Raw genomic sequence first — 20,088 nt, forward strand, 5'->3', positions numbered from 1 at the left:
TGGAAGACCACAAGCCAGAGCACCAGAAGATCATGTCATGTTCCAGTCCTGTCTTCACTAAACAGAAGATAATTCTGCTACAGAGGAGGAGGATTTCAGTTTCTGCTGCTACATACTAATAGAACGCTCACAACTTACACTACTTGCTTACACAACTTGAATCCTTGGATCCATTCACAAAAGTCAAAAGTTCAAGGCCTTTTGATACCAGCTGAGTATTATTTAAATGTTATGGTTACCCCCAGGTCCATAGATTCTCAACAAGGATTTACAACCTTATTTTTTCATCCTTTTTGTCATGCTTTATTCATTTTTTTTCTTTTATGGCCTCATATGACTTCCTTGGTTGATGCTGTTTACCATGCTGGAACATGGTTTTTATGTTTGGTTTGCCACAAACTTTTGTCTGCAATTTCCTATTTGATGTTCCTATTCTCCCTTTCCTCTTTATATACTTCAAAAAAAACTAAGTGAAATGTAATGTTATGGTTCCTGACCATATACCACCCCAACCATTTATGTGGCGCCAATTCCATATGGCAGTCTCCTAAGTGCCACTGGGCTTTCAAACTTTGAAAGTGCATTTATCCTTTAAGTTTCTTCTATTTTTTACTAAACAACATTTTCCTGCTTACTGCACAAAGAACAGAGTTGCCTTGGCTTTTTACTGAACTTGGAAAGCCTTGAAATTAAATTGAACTTTACTTTTCACAAAGTAAAACTCAATGAAACACTATTTATTCTGTGTTTCAATGCTCAACACAAACAAACTGCAAATTTTGGCAAGGTCAAATATATTTATTTAATACATAAAATTAAATACTGTAAATGGACTTTTACCATCATGTTCTAAACTGAACATTTTTTAAGCAAGATAACAAGTAACAAGATCAGAGTCATATTTTGCAGTGACGCCATAATATGAACCATGTAAACGAATCCAATGGAGGCTGCAATATGTCCCCTTGACTCCTAACAAAAAGGATACCCAACAAATATTCATAAGAAATAAAAGATACACAAGATCAGATGATTTACATTGTTTTACTAAGGATTTTTCCTCAAAGATCACTGTTATGAAATTCTTCCCAGATCTGATCCACGATGTGCCCTGGCAAAAAATCGCTGTTATCAAATAGTAAGATGTCTTTTACTTGAAGTACGGTGTGTGCTGGACTGCGCAAACTTGAAAACACTGCAAATTTAAAATATTTTTTTATTTTCAAAACAAAAATAGAAATGACTATTGTTGCTAAAGCTTTGTACAGAGGTCACATTTCTGGTGGAAACAACCATTCATGATCATTTTTAGTGACAGGAGAACAAATGAACAATGTACACACAGAGCTGTTCTGTCCCATGGAGAGAGTACAAGTGAGTGGTACCCCTTTGCACTTTTTATCATGGACCAAATCCAATCCAGGTTTGCCGGATATCCCAGGTTCACCAATGCAAGTGTTCCTTCTCCAGTGTTGGAGAGCCTTAAAAAATCAGGTCCTATGGCTGATAGTTCAGATGTTTTCCTATAACATTTAGGAACCCCAGCAAGAATATCCCCCCCGATTTAGATTTAGAGTGGTGGGGGTTAGAATCACTGTCAGGATTTTATTTCTGTCTCCCAGTTTGGGAGATTCACCCCATTTCATTTAATTACCAATGTCACCTGGCACAAAAGTGATAGTAAATGCCACCACAATATGCCAAGAATATAAGAAATACTTCACATTGGAAAAATAGTCTCACCCTTCCTGATGAATTTACTGGATAGCAAGTTAAAGGAAGTATCACTGATTAGTATAGACAGTAATAAAAATACCCCAAAAAAACAAAACTTTTTTCAATGTTCCAAATTACACCTGTTCCAAAAATATTACATTTATGTAACAGATGCCTCTATTTACTACTTACATGTTTTTTTATGTTCTAGAAGTGGGGGATTTATTGGTGCAATGTCCTCCTGAGTCATAAAACTTGACAGATTTTTTCCACAGTATGTGACCTGCAAAACCAAACCGTAAAAATATTTTGTGAAATGTTTGTACCTTGACAGATAAAAATTTCTGAGTAGACTATTCATTGATGTGACAAAATATGTAAAGTGATGTATTGCATTTGATAGCCCTGCATGCAAAGGTCTCAAGGTTTAATGTTATATACAAGGTACAAGGTACAATGGGTCTCAAGGTACAATGTTATATGGATACTTTTAACTGAAAAAATGTCTATTTAGCTGTCTATTTATTAATAAATGTTTTACCCAAGATTCACCAAACTTTGTATCCAAAACAAACACATTTTTTGCATTGGACTTAAACAAATAAATCTAATGTGAAAAATGTATTTATTTGCAGTTAATATAAAAGGTAAATGTTGAGTGAAAACAGTCATAAACAGACCCCTTATTATTTCAATAACTCGGATGACACAGGGTCTGGCCTTGGATATTATTATGTTCCACAAAGGCTGTAGTGCTTTTTGAAGTGGGAGTGTTCACCAGCTGGCAGCGTTCTAGAACCAACAAACATTTGGAGCTGTTGTGCTGAAACTTTTTGTGTTGTGCAAAAAGAAACATGATGTTATCTTTTGAAGAATCAACTTAAATAAAACACTAACATTTATTGTTTTGTATTGCTTGCTAGTTCTTTACTTCTTCAAAAAGCTGGAACCCATGCTAACCTGGCAGCCAAGGAGTTATCAAATCAGTGCTTCTTAGAGAAAGAAGGAAACAGGAGGCACGTCTGAAACTTCCACAGTATAAAACAACATGCTCACATTTAAACCTGAAAACCATTACTGGAAGACAATTCTAAATGCAATGTAAATGTATTTATTCTAGGTTACGGTCTAGGATGTACCTACACACATACCTTATTTGCAACGTATTTCCAACTCACTGAAATGTTATTTCCTAGAACAGCCTTTACCCAAAAAACCACATCTCTGTGGACTTCTCCAGAATGATCTCTAATACGCCCATCAGGCAAAAGAGTGGCTTTATGGCTGTAGTCCTACAACGAAAGACAAAAACAAAATCAAAATAGCAGAATATTCATGTTATTCCACAGGCAGAAACTGGGAATATTTCAAAAATGGGACTTCACAGAGACAAAAAAAGATTTGACGCTAATCATCAATTCAGAAGAAAACATAAAAATACCCTTTTTTGTCTCTGTAATGTCTTATTCTTAGGATTTACTCACTTCCTGTCTGTAGACTGACATCAAATCTAAATGTAGGAGGCAGAAATGTCTGAGGAATGGGACTTCACAGAGACAAAAATTTGGGTATGCAGCTAATCTTTCTTTAAAGAAGAACACACAAATACAAGATACCTTTTAAAAATATGCATGCTTGCAAAATTTAAATTACTCCTCAAAGAAACCTTGGGTTGCATCCATACTATCTTTATCTACCATTCGCCCAGAAGGTTTGGCACCATCTTTGTTCACCCGAGACATCTACTGTACTATCTGGCTTGAGACATTGGCTTAGAGTTATACAAATCTTGGTGTGCAATTTTTGGCTTGTAGAATTATAACCAGAGCAATTTACCTAAGACTTTAAGGGCTGCTTTTGATGATACAAATAATCATTTTAGGAAAGTACAGCCACTATGTAGTAATGTTAAGCAAATGCATAGTTTGCCTATTATGACAGGAATCCTTTCAACATAGTTGATGACATACTTTCCTCAACTTTGTTAGAATCCATGTCTTGGAACTAATCTGCCACTGATTTTTCTACAAAGGGTGTGTCCCCACCAAGGAGCTCCACACCTAGGAATTAGACAGAATCTGCAGTCATTCAGGAGCCACACTGTCATTACCTAATACAAGCTGTACGTTTATTTGTTAATGATGTGTTGGCTGTTGGGGCTGCACATGGTAAATCTAATCTTTGTATAGTTACAGCTGGACTAGGATTTCTGTTGATTTTACTTTATTTCAATGGAATTTTATAGATTTTTGACAAAATTTCAACAATACACATACAAAAAAACACATACAAAGAAAAAAACACTTATACAGTTCCTTTCATTGCATAGTACAGCGGCATATGAATATCCTTTATCAACATGTGAAAGGCAGATTAACCATTATAACCAACAAAATGGAGAGGAAAAAGGAAACCTAAGGGAAAATAACATTTCCGGTCTACTAAAAAAAAAAAAAAAAAAAATGTCCTGAAATAGTCATACTCTTTAAAGAGCCTTTAAAAAAACCTGGCTCAGGTCATTTGTAACAAAAGCACTGATCCTGTGCTTGCTTCCATACCCCATCACAAGATATAATTACAGTTGCGTTATGTACATACTCCAATTTTATTACCCACTATCAAAAAAAGCTGTCAAAACAAAGCTGTGCCTTGATATGAATATTTACGTTAATCTTATGAACTCAGCTCATATGAGTATCTAAAATGAATGAATAAATGAAATATACAGAGTTCTGAATTCCAAATTAAAAGAAGTATTCTACTATTAATTTATTTAACCCTAAATTAGATGTTGGCATGTGCACCCCTGATTGTCTCAGAAAACTCTCAAACTGCCATTTAAAAGCACTTTGTCTGCAAAGCAATACACATAATCTGTTGTGCAAAATAGTTCACTCATCTTTGTTACAACATGTGTCTCAAAGGGAAGCTAAACTGGACAATGTGAATGAAAAATTAATCATCACAGTAATTAATACTGGCGTTTCAATCAAATGTTTACAGAAAATCAACCTCCATTCAGAGCCATCTGTTACAGGGCATGGAGAGGGGTTGTGAGACAATATAGTATCAGTAAATATAAGCATAGAGTAAAATACTAGATTATAAAGTGCATAACTGGAGCATATTTCATTGCTAAAACTTTTAGAAAAAGTACTTTAAATAGAATTTTTTGTACTTACTGTAAAACTGTTTTATCTGCTTTTATTGTAGGACACAGAGGAGATCTTTAGATTCTGGTCATCACCATAATGCTACCTGCAGGAGCAGGATAATAGATGCAAACAAAAAGGGGGACGTTTGGTGCAGGTTGCCAGAAATACATTTGCTGGAGATGTGCTGGGCTAGTAACAATAGCAACATTCCTTGTTCATCATCGTCGTTGCCTCTCGTTGTTCACTTTTCATTAACGATTATGGGGCGATAGTTCGATAGTCGTTGGTTTCCAACAATAATTATGTGTACGTGTACACACATGTGTACGTAGCCTAAGGCTGAAACCCTCAAGAGTGGTTAAGGCCAACCATCACTAACCTCAAGTTATAAGGAGGACAATATTGCGACAACAGATTATATGTGGGGAGCCACTTCCCATGAGCAATGCAAAGATAACTGAGGTTCTGAACCAAATGATCTGCCACCTCAAGGTAAACCAGTGAAACCTATTAGGTAGGGAGACCCACATGTGGAACTCACCACTGCTGTGCAATCAGTGAGACTATTGCATAGCTCAGAATCAAGCTCTTAAGATGCAGCTACCACAATATCTGATTTTCATTAAAGCTTTGGGGTAAGGTGTAGTGCTTTCTGGGGGATATCTGAGTTACCCCATATTCAGTTCATGAATCAAATATTTCTATAGTGGAGTGAAAGCAGTAAAAGTTAGCCAGAGTTGCTTACATACACTAAAAAGGATCCCAAGGAGAAAATAGAGAGGCCTGCACACAAACATGTTTGCAGGAACAGCAAATTCTGTAAGTTTGGAAACCTCCAGGGAATGCTACATCCTTCACACAGAGCAGGAATAGCATTGCACATGACTGTGCTTCATCATTCCTTGATGAAGGAATGTCCTGCCCTCTGCACTAGGACCACCTGGGTAACTAAGCAGTCGCTAGCAAATGAGTAGTTTCCCCACCAACCCTGTAGAACAGTTTCCAAACATGCAGACACTCTATTTAGAATGCAGCAGAATGTCCTCTGAAGAAAATTTTCTTTTCTGGTACCTGTCGAACACAGAAAATGTGGGTAGAAGTGACCTTAATTGAGGCCCTAAATATAAAATTAGGCATGGCAAACTCTGTTTTCTAGACCCAAATACCTGTAACTGGAATGAAAGAGTATCTTTTCCTGGTTTTAATTTCCCCATGCTGATTAATTTTCTCATTGGAACCCTTCTTATCTTCCTCTCAGAGTCCACATATATCTGCAGTTTTGTATCTGTTTGGATTTTATCAGTATGATTGTTGAGGCGGTGCTCCTGGCTCGTGCTTGTGTGCCCTAAGACATTCCACTGGGGTCTGACATTTTCGGATACATCACCTTCAGTAACAGGCCTATCTGCTTGTTGATTGGGCTTCTCCAAGTATTGGCTTTCTAAAGGCTGACTTGTATCATAATTCTGATGCTGCTTATCAGTTTCCTGGTAGGTAAACAAATCCACATTTACTTTGCTTTTGTCTGTAATAGTTTTTGTGCTATTCACATTATTTGAAGAAGGAGACCTGTTTCTTGGTCTTGCAGTTTCTAAATGATCATCCACTGTATCTGTGACAGTGAGCCTGAAATATGGGTCTAATAAACCATTTTCAGCTACCAGTGAATCGTCTTCCAATGTCATACTGGAGTAGTACGGTCCTGCCCTTTCACTTGCCAAAACACCGACAGAAACATCTCTGGTTGCACTTATCTCCGAACTTGAAATGTATTTTATAAACATTCTTTGGAATTGGTTGCATTTAGAGTCTGGCACTTCACACACTGCTGGCATCTTTGTTGCCATGGCGCTTCCATTAGCAGGGCTGGCATTATGCCCCTCATTATCTGTAAGTAACCCAGATATTGGATTCCTTCCAGGAGACTTAGCACAGTGTTGTGAAGATGAGTTCTGGCCATTAGAATCTGATTTTTTCTTCTGTTGATATGTTGTAATTTTCAAAACAACTTTTTTCTGATTAAGGACTAATTGCATCAATGTCTTCTGCCTGCGTGCTATCTGAGCTATGCTGTCTCTTAATATTCCTTGTTTGAATGAATCTGCCGATGCCCTGATTGGAATACATATGCAGTAGAATAAAAATTAGGGTTAAAAAAAAAGATCACAGAATTTCTATAAACGTATAATAAGCAAGCTTTACTTAGAATGACAAGGGTCCTTATACAGACAACTGTTATTTCATCTGAACAATCCCTTAACATTTTCCCACTATAATTTTCATGTCTGCACACCATGTCTTTTAACATTTCAGTCCCTGCTGCACTGTTTGTAATTTAAATTTAGATATATTAGCTGTAAAATGCAATTATTAATAATATTATTATTTTTATTATTATTAATAAACAGGATTTATATAGCGCCAACATATTACGCAGCGCTGTACATTAAATAGGGATTGCAAATGACAGACTAATACAGACAGTGATACAGGAGGAGAGGACCCTGCCCCGAAGAGCTTACAATAATTAGACATAAAATATTTTAACACAGTGGGGCTGACTTACTAAAGTTTGGGATGTTGACTTATCAAATAGTAAATATTTTAAAGTTCACCTTGCAATAAATAAAAATTTATGGCAGCAGAGCTTCATCTCATTCACTAAGTGACTGAACTGTCCCTTGCAGTGTGATAATAGACCTGTATCAATTTATTTTAGCTAATTGAAAATCCTAATCTCCTTAATAAATAAATTCAAGTATATGACAAAGTTTATATAGGAACAAATAAAGAATGAAGGAAAGTAAGGTGTTTTAAATGCAGCAGTGTATTAAACATCAAAAAAAGACAAAAACATATACATTGTTTCACCTAAATTGGTTTCTTCAGAGGGCTAATAGTATTCTATTAGGCCTCTGAAGAAGCCACTTTAGGCGTCAGTACACGACATCTACTTCATCATTTACTTCTTTGCGCCCACCTCATTCAATTAGTAGTCTATGTCTAGCTCCCCCCCCCCAAAAAAAAAAATCCCTAGCAGGTTGCTAAAGAGGGTACTATTGAATTTAGGAAACATATATACCAATTGTGATGTATATGTTTTTGTCTTTATTTAATGTTTAATACAGTGCTGCATTTAAAATACCCTACTTTTCTTCATTCTTTGTTACCATACATTTATGAGGGTATGCAGTACCATGTAAATTGAAACAAACACACCACCCCCTAGTGGAGAAAAGAAAATGACAGGCACCAGTGAACCAAAGTTTATCTGACATAAACCTAACTTTATAAAATACCACATGCTTATTTTTTTGGGAGGGGACACGTTCCCACATATCCTGCTGACCAACTAACTCCTGCTTTTTTTAGTTAGAACACTATGTTTATGGGGATTTACAATTAACTTGAAAAGTTGATAACCATGAACTTCAAATCATCTAAAAACTAAAAAACAAACAAATTTTCAACTACTTAAAAATTGCTTACAAAATGATTAGCAGGCAATTAAGATATGTTCCCATAAATGTCTATTAAAGCGATTCACAAGCACCCTGATCATAACAAGCAACAGATTGTGTTTCTGCACTATCACAAAAGCACATAATCGCTTGCTTCAATAATTTTCAAATGCTTTCGTTTATTAGTTTAATTTAATGAAAATAAGAGGTCTATTGTGCAATGCTGAAATAGCATGAGATGCTAGGAAACTGCTTTCTAATCATGTCCAAAGTCCTCCCAAAGTAGGTAGCATATGTTCACTTTATGATTCATTGCTCAGAAATCCCACTTCCGTAATGTCATTTTATTCTGCTGACTTTGACAGCTATTATTTTGCAAAAAATATATAAAGTTGTGCAAATTACATAAATGTTGTGTTGATGAAATTACAGGAAAATGCATTTCTTCAATTATTTTTCTTTACTATTTATTCCAAAAAAAAACAAAGAGATAAAAATATATATTCAAATATGTTATTAATGAATGCCCTATCTGCCCTTCCCACCCCCCCCAAAAATAATGCATAATACTCATTGGTAAAATGAGTCTGGGACTCTGGGATATGGTGAGCGAAATTCCTAGGGATTCAAACGGTTACAGTTAGTGAAAAATTTGGTTTCACAAGTACTGATCAAGCAATCTTTTGTGTGAAATCCTGGCAGCCATGACTTATCCTTACTCCTATGCACATGCGTGGCAGTTACATCATTACCCTCTGGCCAATCAAGGTGGCTTAAGATCCTGATCCCAGAAAAGTATTGGATGAAGATGCAGGTGTCAATGCTAGGAGATGCAAGTGTAGTTAAATAAATTGCAAAAACAAGCCAGTAAGTCTATTTTATTGCACATCGCCTGTTCCTACTGCAATAAAGGACCTGCCTGTATGGAAATTTTTTTTATTTTTTAACTTTAGTTAACTTTAGTTCCACTTTAATGTCTACACATATAAACTACAGACACTTGCAGATGAAGACTACATTTATTTTGAATACTAGTCTTGCTAAGTGTGTATGTATGATAATTAAAGGTTGTTGATTCATACATTTCCTATAACTTACCTGTACTTTTTTGCAAGTTGATCTCTTTCATAATTCTGTTGCTTGGCTATGTCATTCAGCACCTCTTGAATGTGGCGCATTTCTTCAACATATTTATCTACATAGACACAAACTTTAATTAACTTTCTGCCTTCACAAAAATGCACATCATATTTGATCTCAAAACATCTAAACTGTAGTATTTTGAAGTAAACATTTTTACTGAACAATCTTTGTGTGCTGAAATCTCATTGATAACCAACGATACCACAAATCATGACTGTTCTTTGACAGATTTCAATATGCGACTGTGTAAAAGGCTTCTGATGATATAGAAAGGTAGTTTCAGTAAAAAATCTCACTTGTATGTTGCCTTGCTAATTGATAGCCAATTGTTAGGCATATGATATTGTTAGGCTTTATAGTCAGAATCAGAATTAGGTCACCAAAAATATATTTAAACTATTTATCTGAGAATACATGCTAAATGTAAGAATAACTAACATAAGGTGCATGTATAGTCAGAAACTTCAGCAGAAATTGGTTAGATCATATGTCATAGATCACGGCACAAAAACAAGCCAAAACCTATACCTGCATCTTCAGGGGAGTGAAGTTTGGCTGCCAGTAGCAATTTTTGTTTGCTTTCTGTTTCTTGCAGAATGGATATATTTTTCTGTTGAAAAAAAAACACATTCAGTATAAGGCCAGCCATTTCAAACAAGTGCTTCTTCAAGTGCTTGTCTTCATGCAGCCTTACAAATGTACAAATGGTCATACAGCCTTGATGACCCAGCTCTTTTTCTTATTGCAACATATAACATGCTCCCTGAAAGCATATAAGCACTCTGCCCTCTGGTTACAGCAGCCAGATCCATTTCTCTATAGTAAAAATTACTTCCTCATTCGGTAGTCACTGTGCACTCCACCTCTCTCTAGATGTTGCCCCCTGCCCCTAATTTTTCGGGGGCTAACACCTGGACCTTTGGGGTTAGTAGGGTTGATCCTTGTACTATCTCAAAGTTTAATGCTTAAAAAACTGCAAGTTACTTGTATGCACATTTATTGTTTGCTCTTTTTAGTAATGTTTTCTCTAGGGCCGCTAGTGCCCTCTTTCCTTCTTTTTTCAGGCTCTCCTCTCGTGTCTCTTCTTTCCTGTCACCATCCCCTCCACCCATCCCGCGGTCATCCAAGCTCCCACAGTACCTCATATCTGTAATTATGCCCAGATATTGTGTTCCTACCCTGCACATTGATGGCGGTATTAGTTCTTTCCCTTAATGTCCAATGTATGAACTCACCCATGAAACCGTCCCAAGCATTTTGCTACTTTCACTCTAAGAAAATAAATGTACTGTGCCTGCAGGAGACACATTATTCCTCCTCCTGTCCTAAGTACATTCATGGCTCCTACCCAGTGGTGTATCAAGCTACTGCTTCCACAAAGCTGAGATGAGTCCTCATAGGATTCCGCAAGTTCATAAATTTTAACTTAGATAAACAAATAGCAAACCCTGGGGGCCGCTTCCTTATCTTAGTGGGTAATTTTAACGATGTTACCTCACCTTAGTCACTTACTACGCTCCAAATGACCGTCAAAACGGTTTCTTTGTACAACGTTTGCAAATAATTCAGAAACACAGGCAGGGAGGTTTGATTATGTGTGGTGACACTAATGCTACCCTGATGCCGTGGTTGGATAAAAGACAGGTCTCTGATCTCTTCATACAATTTAAAGAAAACAACAGCTTTTCGCAAACTGCTGGCTACCTTCCGCTCTGAAATGTTGGCAGACCTATGGATGGAAATTCACCCATCTAAATTGGACTACACCCATCACCCGCACCAACAATTGTCACACATTGACCATTTTTTTGGATCAACCACTTCCACTAGTCGATTTCTGTGAGATCATAGCCATCCCATGGTCTGACCACGATGCTGTCATGACAACCTTCTCCTCAGTATTCCCCAAACCAAACTCCTTTTGGTGGTCATTGAATGATTCCTTTTCAAGTGATTTTACAAGAAAATTCACACTGCCCTCTCTGACTTTTTTGTGCTTAATCACACCCCTGAGGTCTCGAGCGCGACCCTCTGGGCTGCCCACAAGGCAGTCATAAGAGGCTGCTTTATTCTGATGGCTTCACAGATTAAGAAACAGCGACTGCCACAAATAACGCAGCTAGAACATGTTTACACTGTCTTGGGTAGTCAATTCTCTGCTGCACCCACGAAGGAACTAGGCAGGCAAAGTCAATACGCACTCAGTTGAACTTACATATGGTATCTCTAGCGGAAAAGACATTGCGGTGATCATAAAAAAATGTTTATTTGTATAGCAATAAGCAGCACACAATGCTAGCAAGGAGGCTGCATCAACCTGATAGGCGCTTCACCCCTTAGCGCCTTAAAGTGCATGGCCCTGGCCTAACTAGTAACCCAGCACTTATTCTACAGGAATTTGATAGGAGTTGTATAAATCACCGCCTCCTGTGGGGACCTCTGTTATGCATGGTTTTCTTGATGCCTTACATCTGCCGAACTTAAAGGTATCACTAGTCGAGTTACTAGAAACCCTGATAAAGCAGACTGAATTAGGCATGCAATCAAAAACCTCAAGAGCAACAAGCGCCCGGGCCTGGATGGTTTCACTGCAGTATACTATATAAAATTCACAGAGGTGCAGATGCCCCACTTGGTGTATGTATTTAATGACACTCTTAAAGGAGGTGTACTGGGAGAGAGTGCATTGGAGACAGCAATATGCATGTTGCCCAAGCCAGATACTGACTCTACCTCCTGGTCCAACTATCGCCCAAACTCCTTACTAAATATTGATGTCAAACTACTGGCATTAATTTCGGCAGATCTTTTAAATAAGGGCACAGGAGGTGTGATAGGACTGGACCATACATGCTTTATCCATAAAGATAACAGATAACATTTGTCGAATTCTTCACCTAGCGCACCTAGTCCAAGGAGGTACCTGCATTTCTCCTTAGCTTAGACATTAAAAAGGCCTTCGATTCTGTACAGTGGCCATACCTAACTTATCTCCTAGAGAAATTGGGCTTTGGACCTCACTTTAGAAGCTGGGTTGCAGCTTTTTACAACTCTCCTTGAGCGTACATACAATACATGGGTCATAGGTCCTCCTTTTTCCCAATAAGCTGTCACTGTTACTTTTTGCACTAGCAATGGAACCCCTGGCACAGGCAATAAGAGACCACCCTGACGTCAATATTGGGGGGAAAACCACACAAACTCAGCTCGTTTGCTGATGACATGCTCTCTGTCTCTCCAACCCTATGGTTTCCCTGCCTAACCTAATGGCCCTACTTCATAAGTTTCATTTTTTTCAAATTAATCTACACAAATGTAAGGCGCTAAACACCACTTTGCCGCCTGAAACGGTCTCTACTCTGCGTGCTTCCATTCCATTTTTCTGGGCAAGCGCCACCTACGCTATTTAGGTGTATTCTTACCCGTATCCTATGAATCTTTGTATGCCGCCAACATTCCAGAGCTAGCCCACCATTTAACCTCCTTGCTCGAATCATGGAAGAGATCCCAGGGCTAATCCGTGCCACACCTCCCATTACTATACTGCAGCTCAACTTGCACACCTCACTGCTTACCATGTTTCCATGGATTCTTCTCATTGGGTTATTATGGAGCCGGGCCTTGTAAATCCCGTCTTAGTGGAGAATCTATTGTGGATTCCTCCTAGGATGCGCCCTGTAATTACCAACCCACTACTGAGACACTCAATTCAGATTTGGGACTCAGCTAGACTTTTCGGTGGCTTGGCCACCAATTACCCCCCATTGTCATCTATAGTGGGGAACCCCTTGTTTCCACCTGTATATGAACACCCACAGAGATTTCAATGGTGGAGAGAGCACGGTCTGTATAAAGTGTCATAATTCTTAGGGCCGTCTGCTAGTTTCAAGGCTAACACATTATGTGAAAAATTCCAGATTCTGGCCTCTGAATTGATTAGTCTAATGCAAATCTCCCTTTTTAAACGCACTAGACTGACAAATGCCTTCTGGGAACGCTCCCTCTCTCTTTGAATTTGTGCTAGTAACCCCCTTGTCTCTGCCCTGTATGATACTGTATGATAGCATACCTCATCGCCTCTACCTTATGTGACCCACTGGCCGGGGTACTTGGCTGTGTCCTTGGGGCAGGATAAATGGGAACAGATGTGGGACACGACTGCTCATTGTGGCATTATTAGCTCAGCTGTCGAAGTAAACTATAAGCTGATGATGTGGCGGTACATGGTCCCGGTAAGATTAGCCAAAATAAAACCTGATCAGAGCCTCAGTGTTTCTGAGGCTGTGACTCCCCAGGCACCCTACATCATATCTGGTGGGAATGCCCCAAATTGCAAAAATACTGGACCCAGGTATACCAAATAGAATATACGGTCATAGGACGGTCCTTACCTAAACGCTCTGCAGAGGCCCTGCTCAATTTAAAACCTGAGGTTTGGACTGTGAATCAATTTAGTTTATTAACACACTTATTCATGCCAGCTAAACTGGTCGGAGCGAAGGCTTGGTGGTCCGCCACCCCCACTATTGCACAAGTCAAGCAGAAAATGTCATGGTTCCGGGTCAATGAAAAAATGAGACCCATACTTATGGACTCCATGTCACGTTTTTATAAAGTGTGGTCACCTTGGATTGATTATTATATGCCATTGGGCTGGGATCGCACAAGTTTAACACTCTAAGGCTTTTTTTGTAGGAGACATAGCTAATTAACTGGACATATAATAATACTGCACTCTGTGTTGACCCGTCTAACCTTCCCTCCCCCCATCCACCTCCCTCAAGAGCCTCTTTCTCTTTTTCTTTTCTCTTTCCTCTCTATCTTTTCTACTTTTACTATTCTGGTTGAGTAACATTCTCGCTGATATTCCTGGATACACTTGGGGGTCCAGCTGCGACTGGTCCCTATATGCACTGAAGATGGGAGTAAGCCGCTGGGATGGCTAACTCACCCCCGAAGGGCCTACTCTAGGCTTATTCTCCACTGTAGTCATTTATGATTCAACAGCCCATTCTGCAGCAAATGCTCATTACAAAGTCCACCCCGACTGTTTTGTATTAAACTTGAACAGATTAAAACATAAATTTATTCAATTAAACTGATGGAATAAACTATTGGGTTGCTTTGCTTTGGAATTTTACCACTGTCTTTTCTTGAAAAATCTAATAATAATGTATTGAAACAAAAAAATAAAAGGAGACCGGCTTACCATACTGTGGTTTTCCCTTTTCTTTTTGTCTAGAGCAAGAGTAGAATTTATGGGAGCTTCTTGTGTTGAATCTGGTTCTGGAATATAAATCAATTAATTTCAAACACATAGAATGGCAGACATGGAATTAACTCAGTAGCTATATAAATTAAAAAACACTGCTATTCAGCCAGCAGCTCTGTGCCACCCAGACCCTCAAATACCCACTACTGTAGGGACAAGGGAGTGGGTAATGTCTATTTAGACATAGTGGGGCTGATTTACTGAAGGAATATAGCCTCCTCACTATGAATTGTCCCTTGCAAAGGATTATTTACTTACCTTTTATACTTGAGTATACTTTTATACTTGAGTATAAGCCAAGAAGCCAACTCTTGCCTTTGAAGACATGAGCCATCAAGGACATGAATTTGTTACACACTTTACATGAGGACACTATGGCCAACAATGATGCACAAAAAGATCACTTACGAAAAAGTAACCCATCACAACCAACTCAAAACTACAAAATACTTTACTTGTGAAAAGGGCAAAAAATATATACAAGACTGAGTCAATGTGATTTAAATTTTCCCTTTAATAAATGTTTTAAAAAAAACAAACAAACACAATAGATGTATTTAATAAAGTCATATTAATTTTATAAATTTATTGATTACATAAAAATGTAATTATTATATTTCATTTAATTTTCAATAATTTCTATTGATTACAGTTTTGAATGCAAGCAATGACAGCTGCATTTTGTGCCCTAGGTTTACAAAGCGTTTTCCTGTATTTTCAGCCTAAAATAATTACCTCAGCTTATATTTGGGTATATACAGTAGCTTATTGAAAAAGGTGAAGCTCCACTCCTATTATTTGCAAACAAAAATCTTGTTTTTTTTCTTGAATGTGATATTGTATTTCAAAGTGAATTTTCCCAACAGCTAAGGGAAGTATCTTGTGCAAGGGGATAACTTACATTGCTATGTGAACAGTTTATATTGCCTAATAAATTGATCCCAATATACTTCCAGAGATGTCAGCTGTAGGAAAGACAAACCCAAGCAGAATCTTTATGGCATTACTAGAAATTAAACACATTTTTTTCTGGCATTTTAAGCATATATGCCATAACTGTTATGACACCACCAAACAAAGCGATCCTTCTACCAATATTGTTTAGAACACTAATGACCTTTTAAAATTAAATAGAAAAGTTTGAGTTTCAAAGTAAGATAGATAGCAAGCAAATTAATGTTTGTAGACAATTTTTATATTTCTGGGTCCATACAAGTAAAACCAATAATGTTAGCCTATTATAGACATAAATGCAAAGTGGCAATATATCAACTGCAAACTGAATTTACCTGTGTTTGTTTTCAAATTCTTGCATAACCATGGTATGTGTAATCTACTGTGCAGTGTATATATGTGTGATTGATTTGGTATTGTATATTTGTTATTTTTTGAGTATTATACCATATGGCATAGGCATCTATTCTCCAGGTCCTGCCTGGACTTGTACAAGCTTACTGCTCTTATACCTTTATTTTTTTTCAACAGACTGTAAACATTTCTAGCTGTGTCACTGTTTATTTGATTACATTCTTCTCTGTTAGTACCGTCTTACCTAATTTCTGTGTGATATCTCAGCATTAAATAGAGGAACTCATAACCACTGAAGCCGGTTAGATTTGCAATTACTAGAAGGAATAAATCCTTGCATTTATACAGTAAAACAACACACAACTGAAATGTGCTCTTCTTACCAGCAATGCAGTTGTCCTTTCTAATTTTTACCCTCTGGCTATATGATTTTAAAAGTTCTGCCATTTTAGCATCACTGCATTTGTCAAAGGAATTTTCATGGTTATCATCTTTTGCATATGGATCTGCACCAAATTCCAACAGAAACTGAGCTGCCTAAAAACATAATTAACATAATATATTTATAGTGAGTATTTTGCAAATTAAAAAAAAAATAAACACCTTTAGTAATAGCTAAATAACACTAATCTGTTCACGTAATAACACGAAGCACCCCCTTGCTTCCTTTCTCACATTTCTTGAAGTTTATACAGCTGAAATTTCACTTAAGTTCTGTTATTGAAATTTGGTATTGTGTTAACCATAAAATGTAACATTTCATTTAAGAACAACTCTATTTGCTATCTATAATAGTCCGTCATTTATTGGGCAGAGCATTAAAAGACTTTAATTAGCACTGATGAGAACGTATTGGTGCCTTGTAAACCCAAACCCAAAGCACATATATTGAGTTTTCACACGCCACAGTTTGCAATTTTTCTGACTACAAACTGAAATGGCAAAGTTTAATAGCCTAGTCATGATAATGGGTAATCCATCCGGTAAATACAGTAAAATAAACCTTTAGGTGATTTCCATAGACTGCATCATGTATGGGCAGAATACCATCAGGTCCTCTGCTGTTGACATTAGCACCTGCTTCCAGCAAAACCAAGAGTATTTCAGTATAGCCCTTGCAGGAAGCCTCATGTATTGCTGCCCAACCTATTATAAAATCAAAAACATATATAAATATATGTATTACACATGCAACTTGACATAAAAATATGATGTTCTTTATTATACATTTTCAGTTTAAAGGGTTATAGTTATTTCAGGTTTTTGTATGGAATTTCCTGTGAATACTGATAAAGCGTCAATATTTTATTGGATAAAAAATACTGGCAGGGGTTTAATTGTTCTATGGTAAAACAAGCTAGCTTAACATAAACTTTAAATTCTTTTTTCAGCAATAGATTGTAACCAACAATCACATGACACCGATCAAAGATTAAAATAAAAATACTTACGTACTCTCCAACTTACATCAGTGTGCTTGATACTAACATGTCTTTTTCTCTTACTAAAAGACTGCAACGTTCAGCAACCTAACAATCTCACAGAAAGATCCTAAGTATTAGAGTCTACACTGACTGAAAACTACATGTTTCTGTAACAGATGCGTTTTGGAGTTTTGCATCTCAGAAGTCAGTGACAAATCTGTTTGAGGATTAGTTCCAGGTTTAGGAAAGTAACATGGCTGGGTTTTGCTTTATACAATGAATAATACTCAGCAACAACTATTATGGTTATGAAGGTTTACAATGATGAAAATCTTATCTGACCTGCATTATCGTTCTGATTAACATCAATTCCAGCATCAATGAGAGCAGTAACTAGAGCAAATTCTCCTCTTCTTGCTGCTCTATGGAGTTTGGTCTCACCCACAAAGTTTCTTTTGTGTATATTTCCTAAGGCTTTGAAAGAGAAAATTCTTTAGTGGACACTACAATAGATAAAACAATATAAAGGCAAAGGGTTGTTACTTAAAAATTTTGTTTTATTTACAAGGCCCCTTTTATAAAGTACATTTGTGTTCATATGTGTAAGTACTCCTCCACAAAAAAAGGAGAATGTACAATAAAAATTGTCCTTAAAAACAAAATGTTACTGACAAAAATAATAAGCACCCAATATAGTGTATTCTGTATTACCAAAAATCAGACATTGCTTTGGAGATTTGATCCAACTGAATATATAGTTTTCTCTGGGAAGCACTGTGCAAAATTCTAGTCTGCACTTTATGTTCTTGCAACAGTGGAGCAGTCCTGGTTCTTTTTTATTGAGCTCATAATAATACACTGATGGTCCTTGACCTTGGAGTTTAGGTTGTAAAGCTGCGTACACACTTGCAAAAATTATCGTTGGAAATAAATGACTAACGACCGATCATCCGATAATCGTTAACAAAAAAGGGTACAATGACTAACGAACGAGGATTGTCGCTGGAAATGAACATGGATTATTGCTGGAAAAGAACGACCGGCCTGTCCCGGTGAATCTGATTGAGCGACGATCGTTTTCTATCTATTGTGTGTACGGTCATTCAGTGATTGTGGATGTTTCTGCAGTACATTTTCTCCTTTACATGTCACTTCCTGCATGTTTCAAACGATCCTATCTAGCATGTGTACACTATTGGTGGATTATATTTGAACCATCGTATCGTTACAGCATGTACAGAATTGTGCAATACGATCGTTCAAAATATTTGTGCATAAACATGCATAAACGTTAGTCGTTCGTTTTCTAATAATAATTATTGCAAGTGTGTACCTAGCTTAAGTCTTTGAAAGTTGACCTTTGCTTTTTGTTTACCATTCTCTTTATCCATGAGTGACAAATCTCATGATTAGAGGCAAGTGTGATACCAATAAGAAAAATAGCAAAAACCACTGTGATCCAATAACAACAAGTATTTTTTAGGGTTTTTTTTGTGGGTTTGACAAATGTGTCAAGGCCATTTTTAAATATCATTATATTATTAGCAATACTTTTTTATTTGCTTTGTTTTAATAAATGCATAAATAAACATAAAACGTGCAAAATGCAGGTATATATCTGATAACTGCTTTTCATTTCCTCACTTTTAAAGAGGCATGAAGCACTTTTTTTAAAGAGCTGTAAGGGTACCAACAGATCTGTCTTCAGCTATATATGTAAACCCAATCCCACATAAAGGAAACACATTAATGTCACTAAAAAGCCATTCATTTATATTATTCTTACATTTTTTAAGATTATTTTAGGAATATCAGGTGATCCTTATAAATTAATATTATGGAGAAACAACATTCTGCTCTGGGCTCTCAATGTGTAGCACAGAGGATGGAGATTAAAATTGGGAATTTTTGTGATATATACTAATTGAGCAATCTAAATATTATTTAGTCAATGTTTCCTTCTAATTTAAGGACTGTGGTAAAGAGTAAACACACTTGTGGCTCGAGAACTCTTTAATATGTCTGGAGCCATTGAAAAAAACTGGATTCCCTTTGATGAAGGGTAGAATTAAAAATATGGATTTTACTTAAACAAATCAATTTCAACTTTTTGCTTTAAGATATGAAAATATATGGAAAAGGCATAGTGCTTGCAGTAAAATAATGGAAAGCATGGCTTTTGCGTTTTTTTAAAACTTGATGGAAATAGAGAACTAATTGAAATGTTACTAAAAAATAAATGTACTCCTGGCTACCAAAAGCTTTTACAATGGTCAACATTTTATTAGATTTGAAGTTAGATTTGATTTTAAAAATTGACAATAAAATAAGAAAGTTACCAATGACAACATATTAAGATGCAGTGCTGAGCAACATTATGACAAGTTTCACATCGGCTATTTTTGCAAATGAATATATTCATTTTTCAGAGACAGACAGTCTTACCTTTTGTGTATGATTCTACACAGTGATGCTGTGAGGTAGGACACATCTCAGATAAAAAAGAAGATGTAGAAATTCTAAATTCATCACTTCCACAGCACATATGGCATTCGGACTGTTTGGTTCTGTAAAAGGTCCACAAAACAAGATACATTATTTTAGACATC

General features: G+C 36.8%; 1 protein-coding gene across 1 annotated transcript in view; it reads right to left on the reverse strand.

Moving 5' to 3' along the window:
- Nucleotides 1-284: 284 nt before the first annotated feature.
- The window catches only part of ANKRD31 (ankyrin repeat domain 31), a 27,279-nt gene continuing 7,475 nt past the window's right edge, over nucleotides 285-20,088 (reverse strand). Inside the window, exons 3-13 of the mRNA XM_072413797.1 lie at nucleotides 19,925-20,046; nucleotides 17,822-17,953; nucleotides 17,059-17,201; nucleotides 16,439-16,592; nucleotides 14,685-14,761; nucleotides 10,004-10,085; nucleotides 9,431-9,527; nucleotides 6,038-6,983; nucleotides 2,868-3,008; nucleotides 1,909-1,999; nucleotides 285-1,195 (exon numbers count right to left, since the gene is read on the reverse strand). Coding sequence (XP_072269898.1) covers nucleotides 1,062-1,195; nucleotides 1,909-1,999; nucleotides 2,868-3,008; nucleotides 6,038-6,983; nucleotides 9,431-9,527; nucleotides 10,004-10,085; nucleotides 14,685-14,761; nucleotides 16,439-16,592; nucleotides 17,059-17,201; nucleotides 17,822-17,953; nucleotides 19,925-20,024 — 2,097 coding nt within the window. The 5' untranslated portion in view covers nucleotides 20,025-20,046 and the 3' untranslated portion in view covers nucleotides 285-1,061. The remainder of the gene's footprint in view (nucleotides 1,196-1,908; nucleotides 2,000-2,867; nucleotides 3,009-6,037; nucleotides 6,984-9,430; nucleotides 9,528-10,003; nucleotides 10,086-14,684; nucleotides 14,762-16,438; nucleotides 16,593-17,058; nucleotides 17,202-17,821; nucleotides 17,954-19,924; nucleotides 20,047-20,088) is intronic.

This window comes from Pyxicephalus adspersus, chromosome 6 (assembly GCF_032062135.1).
Source record: "Pyxicephalus adspersus chromosome 6, UCB_Pads_2.0, whole genome shotgun sequence".
Lineage (NCBI taxonomy): Eukaryota > Metazoa > Chordata > Amphibia > Anura > Pyxicephalidae > Pyxicephalus > Pyxicephalus adspersus.